At 39.0% G+C, this 26,625-nt stretch overlaps 1 protein-coding gene across 1 annotated transcript; it reads right to left on the bottom strand.

The window, feature by feature from the left end:
- Positions 1–1,501: 1,501 nt before the first annotated feature.
- On the bottom strand, positions 1,502–22,502 carry TRIM22 (tripartite motif containing 22). The gene is made up of 8 exons (XM_003819047.4): positions 22,189–22,502; positions 15,427–15,915; positions 14,739–14,834; positions 13,529–13,759; positions 5,756–5,778; positions 4,103–4,203; positions 3,773–3,799; positions 1,502–3,320 (listed from the first exon to the last, which is right to left on the bottom strand). Exons 2-8 carry the CDS (start codon positions 15,847–15,849, stop codon positions 2,725–2,727), a joined length of 1,497 nt encoding a protein of 498 aa, XP_003819095.3. The 5' UTR covers positions 15,850–15,915; positions 22,189–22,502; the 3' UTR covers positions 1,502–2,724.
- Between the last annotated feature and the right edge of the window lie 4,123 nt (positions 22,503–26,625).

The following is a 26,625-nucleotide window of genomic DNA, read 5'->3' as shown; positions in this document are numbered from 1 at the left end:
GAGCACAGGTGCTTAGTAACACAGGCCTGGTATTAATCCTGCGTCTTCTACTCAATAGCTTTGGGACCATCAGGAAAACTCTAACAGTTTATCGACTCCTTCAACCCCTTTATATAAATTTCTCTTTGGCCAGGCACGGTAGCTCACGCCTGTAATCCCAGCACTTTGGGAGGCCAAGACAGGCAGATCACCTGAGGTCAGGAGTTCGAGATCAGCCTGGCCAACATGGCGAAGCCCCATCTCTACTAAAAATACAAAAAAAATTAGCCGGGCATGGTGGCACGTGCCTGTAATCCCAGCTACTTGGGAGGCTGAGGCAGGAGAATTGCTTGAACCCAGGAGGCAGAGGTTGCAGTGAGCCGAGATTGTGCCATTGCAGTGAGCCGAGATCGTCCCATTGCACTCCAGCCTGGGCAACAACAGCAAAATTCCGTCTCAGAAAAAAAAAAATCTCCTTTTTATGATATTTGTACAGATTATCTTGGATAATGTTCATGTGTGTATCTATAATATATTTATACATATTATATGTATATATACCTATATGTATAGATATATGAATGAGTGTGTATACATGTCTATATCATTCTCAAGCCAGGCACTTTCACACTATTCCTTTCTTCAAAGTCCTACAAATCTTGATGTGAATTCTGTACAGTGGCATAACCTGCCCTAATTTATAATGCATACATGATGGTTAATTTTACATGCTAATTTGACTGGTCATAGATTGCCCGGATTAAGCATTATTTCTGATGGTATTTGTAAGGGTATTTCTGGTTGTATTTGTAAGGGTGTTTCTGGTTGTATTTGTAAGGGTGTTTCTGAAAAAGATTAGCACCTGAATAGCTGGACTCAGTAATGTCTACCTCTTCAAAGCTTGCCCTCCCCCAAGTTGCTGGACATCATCTAATCCATAAAGGATCTGAGTAGGAGAAACGGTTGAGGAAGAAGATATTTGCTTCTTTTCCTGCCGCAGTACTTGAGCTGAGACATGTCACCTCATCTTTTTCTGCCTTTGTACTGGCATTTATACCATCAGCTCCCTGGTTCTTAGGGCTTCAGAGACACACTGACTTATATCACCAGCTTTTGGGTCTCTGGTTTCCAAATGGCAGATAATGGGAAGTCTTAGCCTCCATAATCAAGTAAGCCAATTCCTCATAATAAATACATATCTCTTATTGTTCTGTTTCTCTGGAGAACCCCGACTAATACAATATATTTCTTCAAGAATGTTTTGTGTCTTTGCTATCCTAGGTAGTTCTACTACTCATCCTGTGTTTGAAAAAAGACTTAAAAAAAAAAAAAAAAAGGAAAGTACCTAGGATGGTAAATGCAGTGGTACACACAAGTGTTTCATTACGAGAAAAAGATCTGAACAGCATAAGGTCGTCTCTCATCAAGGACAGCTGAGCCTAGACATGACCTTCTTTACTGGACATATGGAAACTCATATTATCTGCAGCAAGATTTTGGAAACTGAAGAATGAGACTTCAGTAGAGCCAGCTATTGTTTTATTGAAGCAAAAAGAAAACAGAACAAAAACAAAAAATTGTTTCCCAAGACATTGAAATGGCTGACATTTTTTCAGTAATAATCAGAACAATATTTATTTTTATATTTAAAATTCATAGAAAAGTGCCTTACATTTAATAAAAGTTTGTTTCTCAAAGTGATCAGAGGAATTAGATACAGTCTTGAACACCAATATTAATTTGAGGAAAATACACCAAAATACATTAAGTAAATTATTTAAGATCATAGAGCTTGTAAGTGAAAAGATAAAATTTGACCTCAGAAACTCTGAGCATTAAAAATCCACTATTAGCAAATAAATTACTATGGACTTCTTGCTTTAATTTTGTGATGAATATGGGGTGTCACTGGTAAACCAACACATTCTGAAGGATACATTACTTAGTGATAGATTCTTATGTACTTTGCTAGATAACGTGGATATGAGTTGACAAGTTTCTCTTTCTTCAGTCTTTTAAGGGGCAGAGGAAATGAGGAAGAAAAGAGATTACAAAGGAATTACAGCAATACTGTTCTTTCTATAGGAAGGATTAGATATGTTTCCTTTGCAAATATAAAAAAATAATAATAATGTTTACTACTAGTGAAACCAAGGTATTAGGAAAATAATGTACAAGCATCTCTTGCAAGAAAGGGTAAGATTGTTATGAGTGAAATCGTGACTTCCTCAAATTTATATGTTGGAGTTTTTATTCCCAATACCTCCAAATATTATCTTATTTGGAAATAAGGTCTTTGTAGAGAATATAATGTTAAAATGATTTCATTAAGGCATTAGCAGTGGGCCCTGAGCCAGTATGACTGATGTCTTAATAAAAAGGGAAAACTCGGGCACAGAGACGTACATAAAGACAATGTGAAGAGTCATAGGGGCAAGATGCCTTCTACAAGCCAAGGAGAGAGGCATGGAAGAGAGCCCTTCCTTGCAGACCTCAGAAAGAACCAACTCTGCTGGAATCTAGATTTGGGATTTCCAGCCCACAGTACGGCAATACAATTACAGTTTAAATCAGCAGTCTACGATGCTTTGTTATGGAAGCCCTAGCAAATGAATACAAAGACATTCTAAGTAAAAGAAGGGGAAAGAAAGGAAGAGATGGTCTCAGTAGAGATGAACTCAGGTGCAGAATCTGAGTCTCAGCACAAGGGCTACTATGCAGAAGTGGGTAAAGGAATGAGAACACTCAGGAGCTCGGTGGGCACACAGTCATGGGGACTAGGCAGTTCCAAGGATTGAAATACGGATAAGCAGGTCGAGAAAAGTGACATCCAGAGAACTTGTAGATGAGTGCTCCGTGGTTTGTGACATTGAAAAATGAGACAATGCCTGCCTCATAGTCTAGGAAAACCCCAATACGACAGGGAGGCACAGCCATAAAGAGAGTCAAAACCTTGGGATCAGAAGAGGAGGAGTCCTCAAAAGCATTATATTCACATGTATTCTGTAATCCTATAACCCAGTAGCCATATTGAGGTCTATATTTGGAGTAAACTTTTGAATAATTTACACTTGGATCAAAAGCAAACCCAGAGCTCTTCCTTTTATTCAGACTACTTATTTTACTGTGTACGCCCAGGATCCAGGCAATCTTTCCAGACACATCTACTTCCCAGTAATATTTCCCCGAAGAGAAATATTGGCAGCCGAAGACACCAAAAGCAGAAAAATCACATGGATTTGAATTCTTAAATGTGCAGGTGCGTACAGTTTTCACTTGTCTCTGATCCACAGAAATAGCAACATTCGAAGTGGCACTGCCTGGATTCAGCATCACATCCACTGTAGAAAAAATTACCAAGTCAAGTGAAGGATACGGGATAGGTGTGTCTTACAGTATTGAGAAGAGACATATTGAAAATGAAACTTGTGTCGATATCAAATGGAACTTCTGTTGATAGTCAGAGGTTAGTAGGACACTTAAGAAATACAGGGTGTAAGACTATAAAAATTAGCCAAGCATGGTGGCACACGCCTGTAATCCCAGCTACTTGGGAGGCTGAGGCAGCAGAATCGCTTGAACCCAGGAGGCAGAGGTTGCAGTGAGCCGAGACCGCACCATTGCACTCCAGCCTGGGCAACAATAGCAAAAATCTATCTTAAAAAAAAAAAAAAAAAAAAGAACTACATGGTGTAAGCATGTTTGGGGAGGAACACATGAGACTCAGATTATGAGATCTAATAGTAACCACAATTCTGAAAGGAAGTGATTTGAAAACCCCATATCATCTTACCCCAGTAGTACTGGACATCTGTCAGCTCTGAAACGACAAAAGTTTCAGTGATGTTGTTAGAAGCAAATAAGTAAGTACTGACACCTGTCTCTTCTCCAGAGTAGGGAAAGGAAAGGGGGAATACTGGGATTCTATGCACTGGTGAATGAGAGGATGAATCAGACACCTGGTGATTCCCCCTAAGACAGGACCACATCTACAGCACAGGATTTTCCTCCTTCTCTGGCCCACCTCCTCTCCTATATCCTAACCTAAAAAAACCTCCCGCTTCCCTATTGAGCCTTGATACTAAGAAATCCACATTCACAGCCTTCCCCTGAATCCCCTTACCTTTAAGAACTTGCAGCATCCCACTCAGATCTGGTACTCGGAATACACTCTTTAGTTTCTTGGAAACAGATTTTGGCTTCTTCAATGTCCAGCTTTCACTCCTAGTGATAACAAAAATTGATAACCTTTACACCTTTGCCCTATTTCTCTCCATCCAAGATCACTGTCTCTTTCACCTTTCACCATACTTGCTGATGCACTTGGACCCTCTTCCCTGAGGACAGTAGAGGGGAGATGCCTGACACTGGAGCCCAGAGAAATGTGCTCATGTCTACCTGTCTGTGTGTAATCTTGGGAAGGTCTTCCCCTCTGTGTAATCTTGGGAAGGTTTTCACTTCAATGATGTTCGCTTTCTTACTTTTAAAATGCAATAATTAACCCCATGCTTTCTACCTCTTAAAAATGAATATAAAATTAGATAAAATAATAATGCTTTTGTTTGTTTGTTTGTTTGTTTTGAGATGGGGTCTCACTCTGTCATCCAGGCTGGAGTATAGTGGCGCGACCTCGGCTCACTGCAACCTCTGCCTCCCAGGTTCAAGCCATTCTCCTGCCTCAGCCTCCCAAGTAGCTGGGATTACAGTTGCCTGCTACCACATCCGGCTAATTTTTTTGTACTTTTAGTAGAGACAGGGTTTCACCATGTTGGCCAGGCTGGTTTTGAACTTCTGACCTCAAGTGATCCGCCTGCCTCGGCTTCCCAAAGTGCTAGCATTGTAGGTGTGACCCACTGCACCCAGCCAATAATGCTTTTAAAAGATATTCAGTGCCTCTAAAAAACTTATTTAATATTTAGAAAAGTCATTGCCATCTCAGTGGGTCCACCAGGAAGAGGCCAGAGATGTGGGTTCCTAGACAGGTGGTCATTAAGGAGGCCATAGAATCTGTCTCCTGAGTTGTTGAGAGATATCAAAGTAGGATCCTATATTGAAGAGCTAAAGGGTTTCCAAAATCTGTTATCCCAATATGAGACCTAGAGAATAACGTCTGAGGTTTCAAGTTATTTGGGGAAAGACAAATTATGATGACTAAATTAATTAATAGTGGTCTGATTTTCATGTGTTTAAAAAAACTTTGATGTTGCCAAGTAGGTGGGCAACTTTAGACACAAGAATATTATTTTTTCCTACAAGACGGTAAAGTATGTGAGCAAGAAAAGGTTATGCTAGCACCAGGACCAAAGCCACTATTCCTCAAGACTTGAATCTATTTTTCTAGAAATCTAAAAAGCACCACCTAGAAAGTTATTGTTTATTTTATTCTCACGGAGGAAAACAAACATAAAGGCGCCGTCTCTGAAAAATTTGGAGTCTGGCATATAAAAAGGGCAGAGCCTCACTGCAATAAGACAGGCATCTATGCAATATGGAAACAACAGAGACAGAGGTTTGAATAAAGTGAGTGAAGTCATGGGGTTCTGATATTGCAAACTCTTATTCCTAAGGCCTCCGTCGACCCTAACTCTGTGATCTCCCAACACCAAAATTTCTTACAATTGAAAACTTTAATCTGTGACTAGCAATTTGGGACAATTTAATACACAAATTTCCCAGCCTTTTGATTTTTTAAGTTGTTCTGATTGAAGGAAGATATCTCTCAGGACTACAATTCTCTTTTCAGACAAATAAGACCACATCTCTCTTCCACATATACCTTTTCATGACGTCAATCACATCCTGGGGAAAAGATAGAAAACATGAGTCAAGATAGGGTTGCCAGATTTCGAACATAAAAGTGGCTAGTTCAATTAGAATTTGGGATAAACAATATATTTTTTGTTATATATATGACCCTTGTAATATTTAAGATATTCTTATACTAAAAATATTACATTTCTTTTATCTGAAATTAAACTTTAACTGAGCATCCTGTATTTTGTCTAGCAATGCTCAAAAAAGTAATAGGCCCTTCTATCTTACAAAGTTTTATCCACCTTCCCACACTCTTACTATCCCTGGATATGGTGGGAATAAATAGATGGTCACAGACTGGGGACAAAGTGTGGAGATAAGATTCAGACTGACCACTGCAGAGGACTAAGATGAGGGTGTTAGGAAGATGCTTCAAGTATCTCAAGAAGGAATATATTTTAAAAAGAGGGAGGAGCTCTAATATTTTTATACATTTTTAATGAGATAACCTCATTAATTCATTGTGTTTTTATTTTATACATCAACAGACACAAAACAGCTAAATATGTTTGCCCTATATTTTTTCAGGCTTTAGGGATTTAATGATGAAAATTAATAATAAAAGTCCTTAAGAAGTGTACTGTTGCCGTGAGCAAAAGCAAGCAAGCATTTCAACTAAAAGTTTGTCTGGCCTCCATGTACTCACCGTATATGCTGACTAAACTCCACTGTAGGTGATCTCACCCATTTTTCAGTATGAAACAAGCCACAGGACCAAGTAACTGAGTAGGTCTTAAATGTAACTTACTATTTCCCAACTATTTACACCCCACTGTCCCGAATAGTGTCAATTTCCACTTAGTCATCATCTTTGAAACTATAAAATTTTATCCTGGATTCCAACATTTTATTAACCTAGACTAGTTTACATTTTTAACTGTTTTTAGCTATCTTTTCTTTCTCACCATAACCATTATTTCCTTTATTTTTTTGAACAAGTATGTACCAATATATTTGGTCTCCCGCTGTCTGATCTGACCCCCTTTATACCAACAAAGAATTGACCTCCAGTTGACTTCACACCCTCAGAAATAGTTTCACTGCCTGTATTAGCTTTTTTGTTGTTGTAATATCTGACAAAACCAACTAAAACTGGTTTAAATTTTTAAAAAACAAATTCAAGGGGTCAAGTATAATTTTACTCATAGCTACATGTTTAAAATCTTGCCATCAGAATCTGGTTTTTCTTCTAAGAATTATATTTTATACCTATTATATTGACTTGTTTTCAGATTAATTATGGCATCAGCTTGACTCTCCCAGTTTAAATTATTATCCCTGATATGATACCCATCAGAAAAGACAACGGCTCCTTTTACTCATGACAGTAAAATTCTAAGGCATGCAAACCATCGACTCCAATTGAGTCAAGTATATATCTTAAAATAATTACTGTAAAGTTGGTAAAAATGTAAGGGTTGGATATAATGATTTGCCAGAACTGAGTAACATATACATGCCTAATGCTACTAATTTTGTCTACTTTAACCAACTACAGGGAATGAGACAGGGTAGGGATGGTTCCTCAAAAGTTATTATAAAGAAATAATCAAAAGGAATAGAGGTTAGACAGACAAACAAATATTGTCCTCTATGGTCCATTCCTCAGCTGTCTGCCACTTCTTCAGCCTTATTACCAAACTGTTTGCAAAAAAGTCACATTCCTCAGCTCTCTGCCACCTCTTCACCCTTATTACCAAACTGTTTGCAAAACATGGCACAATATAATACAATGGCTACAATAACATTAAAAATAGATAACTTATACCGTATAACCACTATAACTAAAAATAAATCAAAGACCTAAAGATATAAAACTCCTAGAAGAAAAGGGGAAAATTGCATGACATTGGATTTGGTAGTGATTTGTTGGCTATGATACAAAAAGTAAAGGCAATGTGAGAAAAAAATAAATAAACAGATCTTTACCAAAATTAAACTTTAAAAAAATCACTTTTAAGTTATGAAGAACACTATGAAGAGAGCGAAAAGGCAATCTACAGAATGGGAAAGCATATTTACAAATTATATGTCTGATAAGGTATTAATATCCAGAATCTATAAATGACTCCTAAACTTCAACAAGAAAATCAACATCCATTCAGATAAAACCCCTCAACAAACTGATAATAAAAGAGAACATCCTGAAAACTGATAAGAAACATGTATAAGTAATATACAACTAATAATTAATAGTGAAAGTCTGAATTACTTCCTCCTAAAATCAAGAAAAAGACTAGCGTGTGTGGTTTCACCACTACGGTCAACATTGTATTGGAAGTTTTATCAAGTGCAATAAAGAAAAAAAAAAAGAAAGATAAAGAAGAAAAGAGTAAAAATAAAAAGAAATAAGACATCTAGCATGAAAGAGAAGTAAAACTATATTTGGTTTGGTAGAATGATTTATTTTCCTTTGGGTATATACCCAGCAGGGGGATTGCTGGGTCTAACAGTAGCTCTGTTTTAAGTTCTTTTAGAAACCTCCAGACTGCTTTCTACAATGGCTGAAATAATTTACATTTCTACCAACAGAGTACATGTTCCCATTACTCTGTAGCCTTACTAGCATCTGTTAATTTTTGACTTTATAATAATAGCCATTCTGACTATTGTGAGATGGTATCTCGTTGTGGTTTTGATTTGCATTTCTCAGGTTATTAGCAATGATGAGCATTTTTTCATATGTTTGTTGGCCACCTGTATGTCTTCTTTGGATAAATGTCTGTTCATGACTTTTGCCCATTTTTAATGGGGTTCTTTGTTTTCTTGCTTGTAGCAAAGACATGGAATCAACCCAGGTATCCATCAATAGTAGACTGGATAAACAAAATGTGGTACATATACACCATGGAATACTACATAGCCATAAAAAAAATAAAATTTCCGGGCACGGTGGCTCACGCCTGTAGTCCCAGCACTTTGGGAGGCCGAGGTGGGCAGATCACGAGGTCAGGAGATCGAGACTGTCCTGGCTAACAAGGTGAAACCCCGTCTCTACTAAAAATACAAAAAATTAGCCGGGCATGGTTGCAGGCGCCTGTAGTCCCAGCTACTCGGGAGGATGCAGCAGGAGAATAGCCTGAACCCGGGAAGCAGAGCTTGCAGTGAGCCGAGATCGCGCCACTGCACTCCAGCCTGGGTGACAGAGCAAGACTCCATCTCAAAAAAAAAAAGAAAAAAAAGAATAAAATTATGTCCTTTGCAACAACATGGATGCAGCTGGAGGCCACAATCCTAAGCACATTAACACGGGAACTGAAAATCAAGCACTGCATGTTCTCACTTATAAGTGGAAGCTAACTATTGAGCATACGTGGACATAAATATGGAAATAATAGACACTGCAGACTACACTAGGGGAGGGAGGAGGGTGTGTGAGTTGAAAAACTACTGATTAGGTAATATGCTCATTACCTGGGTGATGGGATCTGTATCCCAAACCTCAGCATCACACAATATTCCCATGTAACAAACCTGCACATATACTCCCTGTATCTAAAATAAAAGTTGCAGTTTTAAAATTAACTATATTTATTTACAGACAGCATGATTCAGTATGTAAATGATCTCAAAGAATATACACACACAAACACACAACTACTAAAACTAGTAAAAGTTCAGCATGTGGAATAAATATTAAAGTTTTGAAAGAATAACACCCATGACTCAAGAATTTTATATTCAGAAATTTTGTCCCGCAATAATGAAGGAAATACTTTGCCATAGATGTTAAAAGACATTATTGAGGGGGAAGAAGAGTATATGTCTGAAATTCAGATCTTCACAAAGAGAGAAAGAGCACTGAAAAAGAAGTAAAGGTAAAATAAAATATTTTGTTTTTCTGATTCTCAACTAATATATAAGATAATGGCTTAAAGTAATAATATCAACAATGTAGTGGGTGATTACAGCTTATGGATAAGTGAAATGAATGACAGCAACGTTACTCAAGATTGAGGATACTCTGCTCTAAGGTACCTGCACTACATGTGAAGGGGTATAGTGTTATTTGTAATTAGACTTAGATTAGTTGTAAATGCATATTGCAAACTCCAGGGAAACCACTAAGCCTTTATATATATATGTATAGTGTTATTTATATTTTTAATATATATTTTTATATATTTATAAAAAGTTTATATTTTAAAAATATTTTTATATTTCAAATATATATGTATGTTTGTTTTATATTTATATATATACCTTTAGGCATATTAGTTATATTATTATTAGTTATATTAGTTATATTATTAGGCATATTAGTTATATTTATATATATACCTTTAGGCATATTAGTTATATATAACTATATATAATATATATTAGTTATGTATACTAGTTATGTATATGTAATATATAACTAATATATATTATGTATATGTAATATATAACTAATATATATTATGTATATGTAATATATAACTAATATATATTATGTATATGTAATATATAACTAATATATATTAGTTATGTATATGTAATATATAACTAATATATATTAGTTATGTATATTAGTTACGTATATTATATATAACTAATATAGCTATATTTGTTATGTATATTAGTAATATATAACTAATAAGCTAAGAGGAAAGAAAATTGAATAATATAAAATAATCAATTGAATAATACAAAATAGTTAAAAGTAAAAGAGGGCAGAAAAAGAGAGGAAGGGGAAAAAAAGCAAAGAACAAGTACGGTGAATAGAAAACAGTCAAAAATGGTAGGCGTTTTAATTTTCTGGGGTTGCTGTAACAACGTAGCACAAACTGTATGGTTTTTAAACAACTGAGATTTAGTCTCTCACAGTTCTTGAGGCTAGGTTCAAAATGAGGATATTGGTAATGTTGGTCCTTGCTGTAATCTGTTCCATGCTTCCCTATTAGCTTCTGGTGGTTGCTGGTACACTGATTTTGGGCTCTGAGCTTTCAGAACTATGAGACAATTTTTTTGTATGAGGTTTTAAGTTACAAAGTTTGTGACAATTTCTTACAGCAACCGCAGGAAATGATTACCACTACAGCTGTACCTGAACAGCACACTATATATCAACTGATTTAAATGGCATTCATAGAATATTCCATCTAAAGGCAAATACATATTCTTCTCAAGCTCACATTGAAAATTAACCAAGCTATAACACATTCTATACCACAAAATACACTTTAACAAATGTAAACAATTGAACTCATACAAAATGTTTTCTTACACAATAGAATTTAACTAGTAATCACTAACAGACAGCTGTAATACTCCAAAATATTAAGCAACACTTTAAAAATAGGCTTAGTGGGTTTTATTGGTAAACTGATGAATTCTACCAAAAGTTGGAGAAGGAAATTATCAAAATTCTCCCCAAATTTGTTTCAGAAAATGAAAGGAGATGGACTATTTTGTAACACATTCTATGAGGTCAGTATTACCCTAATCCAGAGCCAAGTAAAGACATTATGAGAAAGGAAAACCAGAAACCAGTATCTCTCATGAACACAGATGCAAAAATTCTCAACAGTACGTTAGTAAAACAAATCCAACAAAATATATATAAAAATTGTGCACCACAAGTAAGTGGGATTTATTCAAGGTATGCAAGCTGGTTCAATCTTTGAAAATTGATTAATGTAATCTCCCATATCAATAAAGAAGAAAAATCATATGATTATATCAACTGAGGCAGAAAAGCTATTTGACAAAATTCACACCATTCATGATAAAAACTCTCAGCAAACTAGGAATAAAGAGGAAGTTTCTCGGCCAGGTGCATCTGAGGTCAGGAGTTCAAAACCAGCCTGCCCAACATGGCAAAACCCTGTCTCTACTAAAAATACAAAAATTAGCTGGATGTGGTGGTGGGCGGCCTGCAGTCCCAGCTGAGGCAGGAGAATCGCTTGAACCCGGGAGGCAGAGTTTGCAGTGAGCCGAGATCGTGCCACTGCACTCCAGTCTGGGTGACAGAACGAGACTGCGTCTCAAAAAAAAGAAAAAAAGAGGAAGTTTCTCAACTTCATTACAAATCTGGAAAAAAAAAAAAAAAAAAAGACTCCTATAGCTAACATCATACTTACAAGTGAGAGACTGAGTACTTTCCCCCTAAGGTCAGAAAAAAGGAAAGGATATCCCCTCTCACCATCCCTACTGAACATTGTACTAGAAGTCCTAGCTAGTGTAATAAAACAAGCAAAGACAAATGAAAACTATACAAACTGCTGGCCGGGCGCAGTGGCTCACGCCTGTAATCCTAGCACTTTGGGAGGCCAAGGCGGGCAGATTGCCTGAGCTCAAGAGTTCAAGACAAGCCTGGGCAACACAGTGAATCCCTGTCTTTACTAAAATACAAAAAAAATGTAGCCAGATGTGGCGGTGTGCGCTAGTCCTGGGAGGCTGAGGCAGGAGAATTATTTGAACCTGAGAGGTGAAGGTTGCAGTGAGGTGAGATCGTGCCACCACATTCTAGCCTGGGTAACAGTACGAGACTCCGTCTCCAAAAAAATACACCAAAAAAAAAAAAACCATACAAACTGCAGAGTATGAAACAATTAACTTTATTCTCAGATGACATGATTCTCCATGTAGAAAATGCCAAAGAATTGATATTAAAAAAAAAACTCTTCTATGACTAATAAGTAATTATAGCAAGGTTGCAATATACAAGATTAAAATACTAAAGTCAGTTTCCTTTCTATGTGCCAGCAATGAAGAATTGAAATTTGAAATAAAAAAAAAATTACAATAGCACCAAAAGCAAAACAGAAAAAACTCTTAAAAAAGGTACAGAATCTACATGTGGAAATAATAAGCTTTTCAGCAGTGTTAGTTATTAGGAAAAAGCAAATCAAAACTGCATTGAGATACCATTACGTTCCCACTAGAAAGGCTGTAACTAAAAAAAAAAAAAAAGAAGGAAATAATCAAGTATTAACAAGGATGTGAAGAACCTAGAAACTTTTTATATTGCTTTTTATAAGCTTTTATATTGTTACTCATATAAAATGAGTAACAACTTTGGAAAATAGTACGACAACTTAAAACTTATACATAAACAACATACAACACTCTTAAAATCTACTCAAGATAAATGAAAACATGTTTGTATGAGGACATGTAAGTGAATGTTTACTGTAGCATTATTCATAATAGTCCCTAACTGGAAAATATTCATATAGCCACCAACTGGTGAATACATAAACATAATATGATATATTCAGATAATGGAATAGTATTAGCAATAAGAGCAAAATGCTGATACATACTGCAATATAAATAAACCTCAAAATATTATGCTAAGTTAAAGACGCCGATGCAAAAGACTACTTGTTTTATAATTCAATTCATATTGAAAGGTCCAGAGAAGCCAATTCTATACAGACAGAAAACAGATAGGCTGCCAGGAGGTGGAGGTAGAAACAGATATTGACTGCAAACAGGCATGAGAAATGTTTTTGATGTGATGGGAAAGTTCTAAAACTGATTTGCTCATGGTACAAAGAATCCTCTCCAAGCTCAAATTTTTACACTGCTCTCATAAGTGAATAATAATGGGAATTTCCCTTGCCATTCATACACTTAATGATCTCTGTGACCCCTGAAATGATGGGCATAAAAGGGGCATGCCGGGCCAAAGGAACCATTTAATGTCACCACACAGAAGAAAGCCTAGAGACTAGGAAGGGAAGGAAAATCAGCCTCTGTGTTTTTCCCCTAGTCTCTTATGTAGGTGCTCCATCCCAAGTCTTACCTGCAGCATCTCTACTGACGATCCCCTCAACCTCCGCTGGAGGTCTGAGATGAGCGTGCTGGCATCCTGCCTCTGCTGGACCAGCTGGTCTGTAGCTGCTGCCAGGTTATCCAGCACATTCACCTCACCTTCCTCCAGCTTTTGCAGCTCTCTCTGCTCCTCATTGTCCAAGATGACTCTCATTTCATTGAACCCTTTCAGAATCTTCTGTCTCTCGATCTGGATATAATTCTTGGGAATGAAAAGAGAAAGAGGCAGTCAGTCTGGCTGGTTGAAGGCCTGCTTTGTATGAGCCTGGGAGACAGGATAAGAACTGTTTTCCTCAGGGAGTTCTCAAAAGGAATAGGAGGCAAAAGCCAATACACAATTTCTGGTGAAGCCATGTTTTTCTACTTTTTAACCTGAGCTCCTCCCAAAGCAATACACTCAAGTCAGTTTTATTGAGGCCTAATCTGAGACAAAATGTGATGCCTGGGTGAGGCTTGGATTGTAGACACCTGTCCTGAACAACTTTGCCTTTCTGTGTCTTAAATCCCTCTACCTGGCCGGGCACAGTGGCTCATGCCTGTAATCCCAGCACTTTGGGAGGCTGAGATGGGTGGATCACAAGGTCAGGAGATTGAGACCATCCTGGCTAACATGATGAAACCCCATCTCTACTAAAAAAACAAAAAATTAGCCGGGCATGGTGGCACATGCCTGTAGTCCCAGCTACTCGGGAGGCTGACGCAGGAGCATCGTTTGAACCAGGGAGGCAGAGGTTGCAGTGAGCCAAGATCGCGCCACTACACTCCAGCCTGGATGACAGAGACTCTGTCTCAAAAAACAAACAAACAAACAAACAAACAAACAAACAAATCCCTCTACTGAAACCCCCTAAACAGGGAATCCTGGGTCTTTCTCCAGGGTGTTTACTGGAAGGATTGGAGCCTCAAACCTGATGACACAAATGGAACACAGGATTCACAGGAAGCGTTTTCACAGATATTTCCCTCCATGCCTTCACTTCCAAATATAGTGTTGATTTATGATATGTCTACTCTCCAGCCCCTAAACTCCAACAGGGAAGGAATTAAATTGAGACCTAATCAAATGACTTCTATGCTTGTTAATTCTAGCACAGCAAAGAGGAAGGGGTCTCCTTGTGATAGAGCCCAGGGTCCTGCCCAGATTCCTGTCTAATTATCCCTTAGGAGGTGTCTCCTCCTGCCTTCCAGGCGGTTCTCTCTTGTCTGATGTCATCTTCCAGCTTCTCAGCCTCTTGATCCTCCTTTATCAGCCTCTGCAGGGCTACCTGCAGCTTTTCCTGTAAGAAAGAAATTATACCAGAGTAAAGTTATGAGCTTTCTCAGCACCTGAATAGAGGACAGCAAGGAAGAAATTGGATGGCTCTCAGAAGAAACTAGTTTACAGAAACAGTGAGGCTGGTGATTAGAACCTATGGCATGGGGGAAAATCTGAGGAGATGAATGTATTCTTTATTCCTGGATGATGGAAGTCACCATCCTCTTATCAAGAGTAGCCTGATTCTTTTCCTAGAGAAAAAGCAGACCCTGCAGTAAGGAAAGACTTCCTTTCATTGCCACTCTTCCCACATCTAACCAGACGTGTTCCCAAAAACACTGTTCTTCTCGGAGGGGCAATGAAAGCTTATCTTACAAAGCAATTCTCCATTCATTCAACTTTTCCTTGCTAAAAATTTGTACTGTTTTTTAAATAAAACAATGTGCAGCAGTGTCCTTTAGGCATCAGAAACTAAGCAAAGAGTATGGAAAGAGATCACAGGGCTCTCCGTTCTATGGTGACAAGGGGAATAAAGCAGGACAAAAAAAGTGGAGATTTCACATTAGGTACCATCTTCTGCTCTCTGCTCTCTCTTCCTCTATCTTGGAGCCTACCTGACATTCCTTGACCACCTCGTTTATGCGGAATGTTTGGTGACCTTGGTGTTCCGGAGACAGTTCACAAACCCAGCAAATGACTTTTCCATCCTCCTTACAGAAGATCTGGAGTTTTTTTCCATGGTGCTCACAGACATCTCTCTTCTGCCCCTCCTGTGGGCTCATCTTGACCTCTTTGACTCTCTCAACTATGTTGGCCAGATGCCGATTAGGTCGGAGGTTCCCAGGCTGGAATCTGGTCTGACACACAGGACAGCTGCTTTCCCCTCTTGAGATGATCACTGACTCCTTGATCTTTGTAGTGATGCAGGCTTGGCAGAAGCTGTGGCCACAATCTAGGCTCAGAGGTTCTGTCAGGAGCTCCAGGCAGATGGGGCAGGTCACCTCCTTCTCTATGTCTACCTTTACTGAGAAATCCATTGCACTACTCCCTTGGCTTCCTTCTGTCTTGACTCTTGAAGTTCTTGGTCACAAACTCCTGCAGTGCTGAGAATGTTGAAGGGGACAAGGTAAGAAAAGAAAGAATAGAAAGAATACTGCTTTTACAGAGATTTAGAACAGGACAAAACATTAATATTTAACAGAGAAAGGAGAAAAGAAAGGCATGAAGAATAAACCAATGACAGAATAAAATGGACTTTGTAGTAATTTCAAACACTTTATTCTTAATTTTTGTCTCAGGACAAATTTCACCCCATCAAGGCAATTATTGTTATTTTCTCTTCTACTGGAGAGGACAAACTGAGGCTCTTCTACCAAGAGCTTCGTGTAACCCATCATTTGTCCTGCCTTTTGTTCCCCAACCCAAAACACATTTTCCATGTTAAATGCACTAAACACACCCCTGCCCCTGGGCTTGCACACAGGCTTTTCTCTCTGAATGGCATGATTGTATCCCCAATATTTGCATGATTCATGAATATTTGCATATTTTTAAGCTATTGAATTGTATTTACATAGCATCAAACACTGCATCAAACATCATTTTTAAGTGTATCATGCGATAATTTCCAGTAAATTTGTGGAACTATATAACTATTACTGTAACCCAATTTAAAATTATTTTTATCACCTGAAAAAAAAAAAAACCCTAATGCCATCACTCCTATTCTGATCCCAAGCTCCAGGCAACCACTACTAATATCCTTTGGGTTTTTAATCAATTGATAAAAATAGAATCATAATATATGTCTTTGGTGTCTGAATTATTTTACTTATACTGTTAAGGTTTATCTCCTCTGACTTTTTTCCCCATGTAAAAAATACCTCCTCAATTAAACTATCAAATCTGTGGCTCCTCAAGGCTTTTGCACTTGCTCCTCTCTCTGCATAAAATGATCCTCCCCCTGATGTTAGCAAGACTCACTCTTACATTTAATTCAATCTCCTCTTAGATGTCCTCTTCTTGGAAGGACATACTATAATTTACTTATAGCAAAACCACCAGTACTGTCACTCACTGCACATTTAGCTTCTTATTTGTACTATGTAATATATAAGATTGTTCTGTAAATGTCTACTTCTTCCTCCTGAAAAGGAATCCGTTCATAGACCTGGGACTGTTTTTGTTCACTGATATATCCTCTATACCTAGAAAAGTGAATCACATACAGGAATAAAACATTTAACGAATATATAAAGCCACAACTTCCTTATCCCTCCATAGATGATTAGACCTTTTAATCAGATTTTCATCTTTTCTTTCCATCAATTAGCAGTTTCCCAATAGCTGACCTTTGGGACCACAATTATGGTTTCCAGTGAAGAAGTGTTTACATCCTAACACATCTACCCATAGCAAGTCCTCCCGTGACCTCACACTCCATCCCCAAAGACATACACACACACCCACACACCACTGCCACCAACACCATAATAGGAAAATAATTTTATCAGGAACAATTTTATAAGCAGTTACAATTTAGAAATCATTTTGACTTCTTTATTCTTCATACAAAACCCTTGAGAAATAAGAATACTCCCTTTCTTCAGGTGTGTCAGTAGAATCAGGTGACTTACAAAGATCACTCATTCTAATCTAATAGGTAGAGTAAGAGTGAATGTACTGTCCCCAAGGTCCTCCTTCAGAGTTCTCTCCACTGCAGCACAGATTTAAACAGACAACAAAGGTAAAGGCTACAAGAGCTATACTGATACCCAGTGCTATTGGGGGTATAGAAATGGAGAGATCCAGACCAGCTATGTAGTTCTGGGGCATGCTGTGGTTTTAAATGTTGAAATTTCACCTTGGCCTGGACATATGGCAAGGATGGTGATAGGAACCTAAAGATGTATATATTTTGGGAAGAGGAAAAGAGGCTAAAATAGTTATAGGATCACACACATGATATAGACTCAATATACATTTCAAAGAAACATCTGTTGGTCATGGGAGAAAAGTCTCAATCCATAAAGGAGGCCCAGTATATTGAGAATATGTAGCAGAGAGATAAAGTCTGTCCTGTTTCTCCCCAAATGATGTTGAAATCCTAATGTGTGAATGTGCTCTTATTTGAAACTAGTATATTTAAATACTATTTAGTTACCATGTGCTCATTAGGGTAGACCCTTATCCAACATGACTGTGTCCTTATCAAAAAGGGACATTTATACACAAGGAATATGCCAGGGTGAAGAAGAAAGCAGAGATCAGGGTGATGCACCTATAAGCCAAGGAATGCTAAAGGTTTCCAGGAAACTATTAGAAGCTAGAAGAGAGGCATGGACCAGAGGCCTCCTTCATAGCCTTCAGAAGGAACCAGCCCTGTCAACACATTTTATCTTGGATAACTAGCCTCCAGAATTGTAAGGCAATATATTTCTGCTATTTAAGCCAACCACTTTTGGTACTTTTTCTATGACAGCTCTAGAAAACTAATACAAGTGCTTACTTTTCTTGATGTATTCATTCTTTTTTTTTTTTTTTTTTTGAGACGGAGTCTCACTCTGTCACCCAGGCTGGAGTGCAGTGGTGCGATCTCGGCTCCCTTGCCAGCTCCGCCTCCCGGGTTCACGCCATTCTCCTGCCTCAGCCTCCAAGTAGCTGGGACTACAGGCGCCCGTCACCACACCCGGCTGATTTTTTTGTATCTTTTTAGTAGAGACGGGGTTTCACTGTGTTAGCCGGGATGGTCTCGATCTCCTGACCTCATGATCTGCCCGCCTCGGCCTCCCAAAGTGCTGGGATTACTGGCGTGAGCCAACGCGCCCGGCCTATTCATTCTTTATTCTAACATTGAAGAAATGTAGCCCCATTGAAACCCTTCCGACCTAAGACAGGTAGACAGACAGACACATAAACAAAATGCATGCTCCCCTTTGAAGGTGGTGCGAATGTAGGAGTTTCTACGACACGGTGAAGGCTAACTAGGTCCATAGCTTCCTTATTTCAGAATACTCTGATTACCTGCACAGAAGCTTTCTTTATCTGTACAATTTAAATCAAAAAAAAAAAAAAAAAAGATGGCCGGGCGCTGTGGCTCAAGCCTGTAATCCCAGCACTTTGGGAGGCGGAGGCGGGCAGATTACCTGAGGTCAGGAGTTTGAGGCCAGCCTGGCCACTATGGTGAGACCCCGTATCTACTAAAAAATATATATATATACAAACATTAGCCAGGTTTGACAGCAGTTGCTTGTAGTCCCCGCTACTCTGGAGGCTGAGGCAGGAGAATCACTTGAACCCGGGAGGCGGAGGTTGCACTGAGCTGAGATCACACCACTGCACTCCAGCCTGGTGACAGAGCAAGACTCCGTCAAAAAAAAAAAAAAAAAAAGATTAAATTAAATTAGTGTGGCTACACAATAAGGAGAAAAACTATAAGGGGTTTAGCCACCAATATCTTTTTTTTTTTTTTTTTTTTTTTTTTGAGACAAGGTCTCACTGCGTTGCCCAGGCTGGTCTCAAACTCCTGAACTGAAGCAGTCCTCCAGTCTTGGCTTCCCAAAGTGCTGGGATTTTTGGCTAGGCATTGGCACAAGCCACCAGGTGCCTGGCCTAGCCAACATCTTTTAAATTTCCCCTGTTCCTTGGGTCAGGAACTACCAATGGAGAAAACAGGTCCTGTTCTTGGCATGCAGAAACCTGGAGAACTCAGAAACATCGTTACCACTTCTTATTTGTCTAAACTCAGAGTTCCTTTTTCAATGACCCACTAAAATGTCCAAGGTTTAGTTTTCCCCACAGTAATGTCCCTTTTTCCAAGAGTTCTAACTCTCTGGTCAATATGTTTCAGATAAGTCATTTTGTAACAGAGGACAAATTTCATAAAGCTACCCCAGTGTCATCTCTTTCTCTCACAGTTAGTTCATCAGTTCTTAAATCCATCATTTTATTGAAGACTGCTCAAAATCATTTTCTCACAGTGAGACCTAATGTGATATCTATTTAAAGTTGCAAAGCCCTTGACAAGAGCACTACAGATACCACATCCTATTGCAGCCCTTTTACTTTGTTGCTTTTGTTTTATTGGTTTTACATTTATCCCGTAGTAACTGCTACCTTTTTGCTACATTAAAACTGCTGGTTTACTTCCTTTTTTTGACTGCGTGTTTACTTCCTTTTCCCTAGTCCAGAGCATAATCTCTTACCGGTATTTAATGTTGATTATATATCGAATAGATAGTTTTTTTTGTTTTTGTTTTTGTTTTTTACTATACCTGTATGCTTTTGTTTTGTGAATTTAGTCAAAAATATTTTTCAAAAATTAAAAGTACAGTTTTATTTATTGGGTCCTGTACTAGACTTGACAATGAATAAATACTAGATATGGACCTTGACAAGATGTACCGCACAGACACACAAGGAGACGGTTACCTGGACCTCTGAAGAGTGAAACAAAGAAAAGGACACATCAGAATATGAGTGACATAGGCATCAAGGTACAAAATGCTCAGAGATAAGATCAAGATAAGACTCAGGAGAAATTACCAACTCCTTGCCTTAACTCTGTGCAAGGGAAAATTGAATAGGGAGTTGAGGTAACTCATGATGAAAAGGTGTACCTAGAATAATAGCAACTTCTAAAACAGGAGTGGATACCAGAGGTTCATTGGGTGCTGCAGAAGTTAAGGGAGACCACCTCTCATATTGTCTTATGCCCAATTTCTGCCTCCAAAGAAAGAAAAAGTAAAAACTAAAAGGCAGAAATGAAATCCACAAGCAGACAGCCCGGGGCCACACCCTGGGCCTGGTAGTTAAAGATGGACCCCTGACCTAATCGGTTTGTTATCTATAGATTCCAGACATTGTATAGAAAAGCACTGTGAAAATCCCTACTCTGTTTTGTTCCGATCTAATTACCGGTGTATGCAGCCCCCAGTCACGTACCCCCTGCTTGCTCAATCGATCACGACCCTCTCACGCGGACCCCCTTAGAGTTGTGAGCCTTAAAAGGGATAGGAATTGCTCACTCGAGGAGCTCGGCTCTTGAGACAGGAGTCTTGCCGATGCCCCTGGCCGAATAAACCCCTTCCTTCTTTAACTCGGTGTCTGAGGAGTTTTTTCTGTGGCCCGTCCTGCTACAAAGGAAGAGTAAGCTGTGGGTACTCAGAAGAACAAGTTCCCTGTGACTGGACCTTCAGAGACAAGAGACCAAAGTGGAGCTGCAGAGATGAGCAGCAGTCTGCCCGTCCTGCGGCCTCTCTCCTCGGACTAACCAGAGGGCTGCTAATTTATCAGGAAAGCTATGGACAGCATCCAAAAAGTTACCAGAAGGCAAGTAAAAGGATACGCTTCAAAAGGGCCTTACTTCTGAAGAGTGAGTACCTAAGACTCCTTCGCCTCATACCCAGATCCAGATAAGGGCTCTCATCCCTGCTGAACCTCATCATGAGGTTGCTTTATGAAAAGTGAAAATAAAGCTTCATTGCACAGGCTTCTTCGGGAGAAAGGAGGAAGGAATTTGCTGCCTCTGAATAAAAGAATATTCTGATCCACGTTGGCAAAATGGAAAAATCAAAATGACAGAATAGGAATGTGGGGTATGATAAGGTTTCTCTTCAAATAGCCGGATCAATCCTTTATTCTTTAATTCACAGTGCCCCCCTCCCCACTTCACTTGTCTTCTCTTTTCTTTCTTTTCTGCTTTTGCTACATGCCCAGACATGTCACAGTACCAGGCGTTATCAGTACCAACTCACATTCCTTTCCTTATTTTGGAAGAAAATTAGTTCTCTAGCTCATCACACACACCCCTTCCCCATCTCCCCTCTCTCCCTCACGTGCCCACCTTATCTAAAGAAAGTTAAAATGTTTAGCCAACTGAGTATAGTTTAGATTGTGTGGCCGACTCCAGCCAATGGGGAAAGGGCACAGGGGTAGGATTTGCGTCAGGAATAAAAACTTTCTTCCTCCTTTGTTCTAGTGCGCTCTCATGGCGACTGGCAAAGAAGAAGCACCCCTCTGCACAGAAATAAAATTGCTTTGCTGAGAAATCCTTTGTTTGAGTGCTCGTCTCCCTTAAGATTCTGAGCTTTATTTCCAACAAGGAAGGTGATGGAGGTACCTAGATTGAAGAAATGAATGGTACCTCTAGGAAACAAGCAAGGCTTTTTGCTTTTGCAAACCTCTCTTCTTTAAAGGTTACCCCTCTCCCAGACTCAGTGCTTTCTTCCTCTGCCATCTCAGCAGACAGTTCACAAGCTGCCTCTTTTTGTTTATGCAGAGCAGCTTCAGAACTACAAATTAAACTCACCCAGACACAATCAATCTATTCTTCTCAAAGCCTCCCATTCTATGCTCCCACAAATTGCTCCACTCACCTTCAGTCCAAAGCAGAGGAGTCTTGAATCAGGGGAGAAGAGTGAAGGCAGGGCAGGAGCTGGTGTAAACCAGATTCACTCACCAAGCCAGAGGGCTGGTCTCCACAAATGAGTTTCCCCACAGGAGCTGAGTGAGAAACGAAAGTTAAGTTCTCAGAAGTGAAAGAAAACAAAGGAAGCTGAACGAGAACTTACATAACAATAAACCCTGGGGAATAGTAATGCTACATTATGTTCTAGCATCTGCTGTACTGGCAAGGCACTCAGTCACTACTTCCTTATTCTTAGTGTGGTTTACTCAAGCAAGAATACTTGAATAAAAAGAATGTGAATTACAGTTATACAGCTTGCCTGAATACTTAGAATTCCAATGCAGTCCTATAATTATTAGTCGAATTTATCTTATATTTAAGACCTAAGCAAGGAAAATAAAGATCCAGAGACTTGGGACCTAGCTTCTTGAAATGCAGTCTGACGAGGAAGATACTCAGTTATAAAGCTCTACAAATTTGGGCTGACAAGATGCGTATTAGCAGCTGACATTGTGAATGGTAAAAAAATTATTTTTATAAATAAAAGGATCTTTAGTGTGAGCCCATTGAAAAAAATGTTCTCAAAATGTCATTAAATCTTAAGAGTCCATCAATTAATTATCACTTCCTGCTCCTAATCCAGACAGACCAGATGAGGATGGATTCCAGAGAAGAATAGAGGTAAAACTGTGTCAGTGTCATGTTACCCAGCCACTGAGGCAGGTGAGAACATGGAAGTTAACAGATGATGCTGTTTAATTATAATAATTCATTGAGTTACTCTCATGCCTTCATAATTTTTCCACTTTTCCCTGCTTCTCTAAGAAAAGTTTGGTCATTTTTACACAATCAATTAAAAAGCAGCACTGAAACATGTTATACGTCATGCACATACTTCTGTACCCTGTTGTCTATCGTATTCTTGTTTAACTGCATGTGCCAGATAATGCCATCAAAAACTGATGGAGGCCCGTGGTGTCTCATGCCTGTAATCCCAGCACTCTGGGAGGCCCAGGTGGGTGGATCACTTGAGTCCAGGACTTCAACACCAGCCTGGGCAACATGGTGAAATCCCATCTCTAAGAAAAATTAAAAAAAAAAAATAGCTGGGTGTGGTGATGTGCACCTGTAGTCCCAGCTACTCAGGAAACTGAGATGGGAGGATGGCTTGAGCCCAGGAGGTGGAGGTTGCATTGAGCCAAGATTGCATCATTGCACCATAGCACTGCAGCCTGGGTGACATAGTAAGACCCTGTCTCTACAAAAAACAAACAAACACCACACAACACACACACACACACCCCCCCAAAAAAAGAAAAAAAAAGGCAACTCATGGAGCTTCCATAACATGGATCCCTGACTGACACTATGGAGCATGGCCATCTTCATACTTTAATCAATGATACACATGTAGGATGACTGAGAAATCAATGTTTATTATTTCAATAATAGATATTTTGGTATTATTTGTTGCTCACAGAATAATGAGCTAATCCTGGCTATAAATTCTTTCCTACTCACTTATATCTATGAGGACCTTATTCAATCAGTTGAAAGCCAGAATAGAAGAAAAAACTGACTTCTCCCTGAGAAGAGGGAATATTACCAGCAGGCAAACTTCAGGTGTGAGCTATAACATTGACTCCTTCTTGGATCCAGAGCCTCTTGGCCTACCTTGCAGACTTTGGATTTGCCAGTCTCCAAAATCACCTGAGACATTTCTCAAGTTTCTTTCCAAATAAATTCATAGTTTAGTGGTTCTATTGCTATGATGAACTTGACTAAGACAGGCATGAAATTTTCTTATTTCTTCTTGCAGATAAATAAGCAAGAGATGTAATTTTAGGTATATTCCATGTTTGAATAGAATATCTTGTTGACATTTGTAGGGGAGTGAGCGCTCAGTGAGTGAATGTGTTTTTTTTGGAGTGCACAGAGTGGAGTCCGAGTGTCAACCACAATGGACAAAGTGAATGAACTTATTTATCCAGAGACCTGTTCTCTGTCCATTATTTCTTCCCTTCTCAGCACTTCCATAGATCTCATAGCCATCCTTTTATTCTCGTCTGGCTTTGAACATCTGAAGTGAACTTTCATCCTGGTCTGATTTATCTCATGAAGTATTAATTGCAGCTGAGAGAAAACAGTAGGAATATTAGGTCCTGACAAGATACCACAAAACCTTGGCCAACAGAAAACCTGAATGCACCACACACAATTTATCACCAGAGTTGAGCATGTTGGCAGGCTCCATATTCTAACCTATGGTCTAAATTGTAGAAAAAATAAATTATTGTTGGAGCTCTGTGTTTTCTCTGTAAACCTTATATATCCTGCTTTCCTGCTTGAAGAGGAATCAAATGAAATATCTCTACCTTTGGGTCCATGGATATTTAACATTTTTCTCTTCAAAAAAAAAGAGCAAAATAAGAGTAAATATGGTTAGAGTCTGAATAATACTTAGGAAGAAAACAGAGAGGATATTTTAAAAAATCGTTTAAAATTTGTTAAAAAATTTACATAATTATTACTTTTTTTTTTTTTTTTGAGACAGAGTCTCACGCTATTGCCCAGGCTGGAGTGCAGTGGCATGATCTCGGCTCACTTCAACCTCCACCTCCCGGGTTCACGCAATTCTCCTTCCTCACCCTCCTGAGTAGCTGGGATTACAGGCATCTGCCATTACACCTGGCTAATTTTTGTATTTTTCGTAGAGATGAGGTTTCACCATGTTGGTCAGGCTGGTCTCAAATTCCTGACCTCAAGTGATCCACCCGCCTTGGTCTCCCGAAGTGCGAGGATTACAGGTGTGAGCCACTGCAAATGTAATCATTACATAATTATTACTAATGCCACATAATATTACTAATTAACAATTAGTAATATTAATTATAATTGTAACTATTAATAATTGTAATTATTAATAATACTAATTATTATAATTATTACTATAATTATTACTGCCACATAATTATTACTAATGCCGGAAGAATATTTGAATTAAACTAGGTGACACAGCAGTTATCTTTACAGCAAGAATGGAACAGAAATGTGACATCAAGATATTCAATTAAAATTAGATTAATAGCTATATATCTTCATATCTATTTAAATATTACTCCTTATATACACCATATTCTAGTAAATCTGAGACAATAAAGAACAAAATGCAAAAGCCCCCTACCTGATTTCATGAAACTGAAAGCTGCGGGGGTACAGTGTGGAGGGGGTATGAGGTTACTGATGATGGAATTAAGTGATAACAAGCTGCCCACTGCAGTGCTCCCCATTGCCTTCTCCTCAGGCATTTTCATTTTCAAACTAAATACTCCTCTCTACCAATGATCCTAGTTCCAGTGTGGACTTCCTGAGATGTTCCAGTAAGGGAAAGCTTAGAAGGGAGGCTATGGTACATGGACCACAGTTCAGCCTTTTGGACCAGTTTTGCATAGTAACCAGAAGTGAAGAGAGAGGAAGGCCTGGCCCTGCTCAGGGATGCAATAGATACTTTGGAAAAGACAACAGCGGGAAGTTGGAGAGTTCTTTGAAAGTGAATAGTTGAAAGAAATAATGTGGTATTTCTTTATCGCTCTCCAGATAAACCTCTTTTTTTTTTTTTTTTTTTTTTTTTTTGAGACGGAGTCTCACTCTGTCGCCCAGGCTGGAGTGCAGTGGCGCGATCTCTGCTCACTGCAAGCTCCGCCTCCCGGGTTCACGCCATTCTGCTGCCTCAGCCTCCGGAATAGCTGGGACCACAGGCACCCGCCACCATGCCCGGCTAATTTTTAATTTAATTTAATTTAATTTTATTGGAGATGGGTTTTCACCGTGGTAGCCAAGATGGTCTCGATCTCCTGACGTTGTGATCCGCCCGCCTCAGCCTCCCAAAGTGCTGGGATTACAGGCGTGAGCCACCGCACCCGGCCCTCTCCAGATAAATTTCTAGCATCCTGTCCTCTCTGGGTTTCGGAGTCTTAATAATATGACATCTCTCCTACCTGCAGCTCCTTTTCTGTTCATAGGTCCTATAAGATTTTTAAGTCCAGACCAGAAATCTACTGCAATTCTCTAAAAATCATTAACTTTGTTCTTCCTTCTCTTTGGGCCATATCTGTCACCCAGAAGCAGAACTCAGCTGTGAGATCAGGAGCAAGAGGAGCACATTGGAAGAATTTCGAAAAAGGGCACCTTTTCTAATTTTTAATACTTGGCTGGGTTAATCTGAAACTATGTCAGAAGAAGTGGCATGATAACAAGATCCTGAGACTCAAGAGAAAAGGGAGATTGGGTGGGAATGCCTCTAGTTCCCATGGCTCCTCCTGTGAACAGCACAGCTACACGGCCGGCTGATTCATTCAGAGGGCGGGACTCAGCAGGCCCTACGTGGAGAAATGCCATTGGCCCA

This window comes from Pan paniscus, chromosome 9 (assembly GCF_029289425.2).
Source record: "Pan paniscus chromosome 9, NHGRI_mPanPan1-v2.0_pri, whole genome shotgun sequence".
NCBI classification, from domain to species: domain Eukaryota; kingdom Metazoa; phylum Chordata; class Mammalia; order Primates; family Hominidae; genus Pan; species Pan paniscus.
Note: the sequence above shows the minus strand (reverse complement) of the source record. Positions and strands in the feature narration are given on the sequence as shown.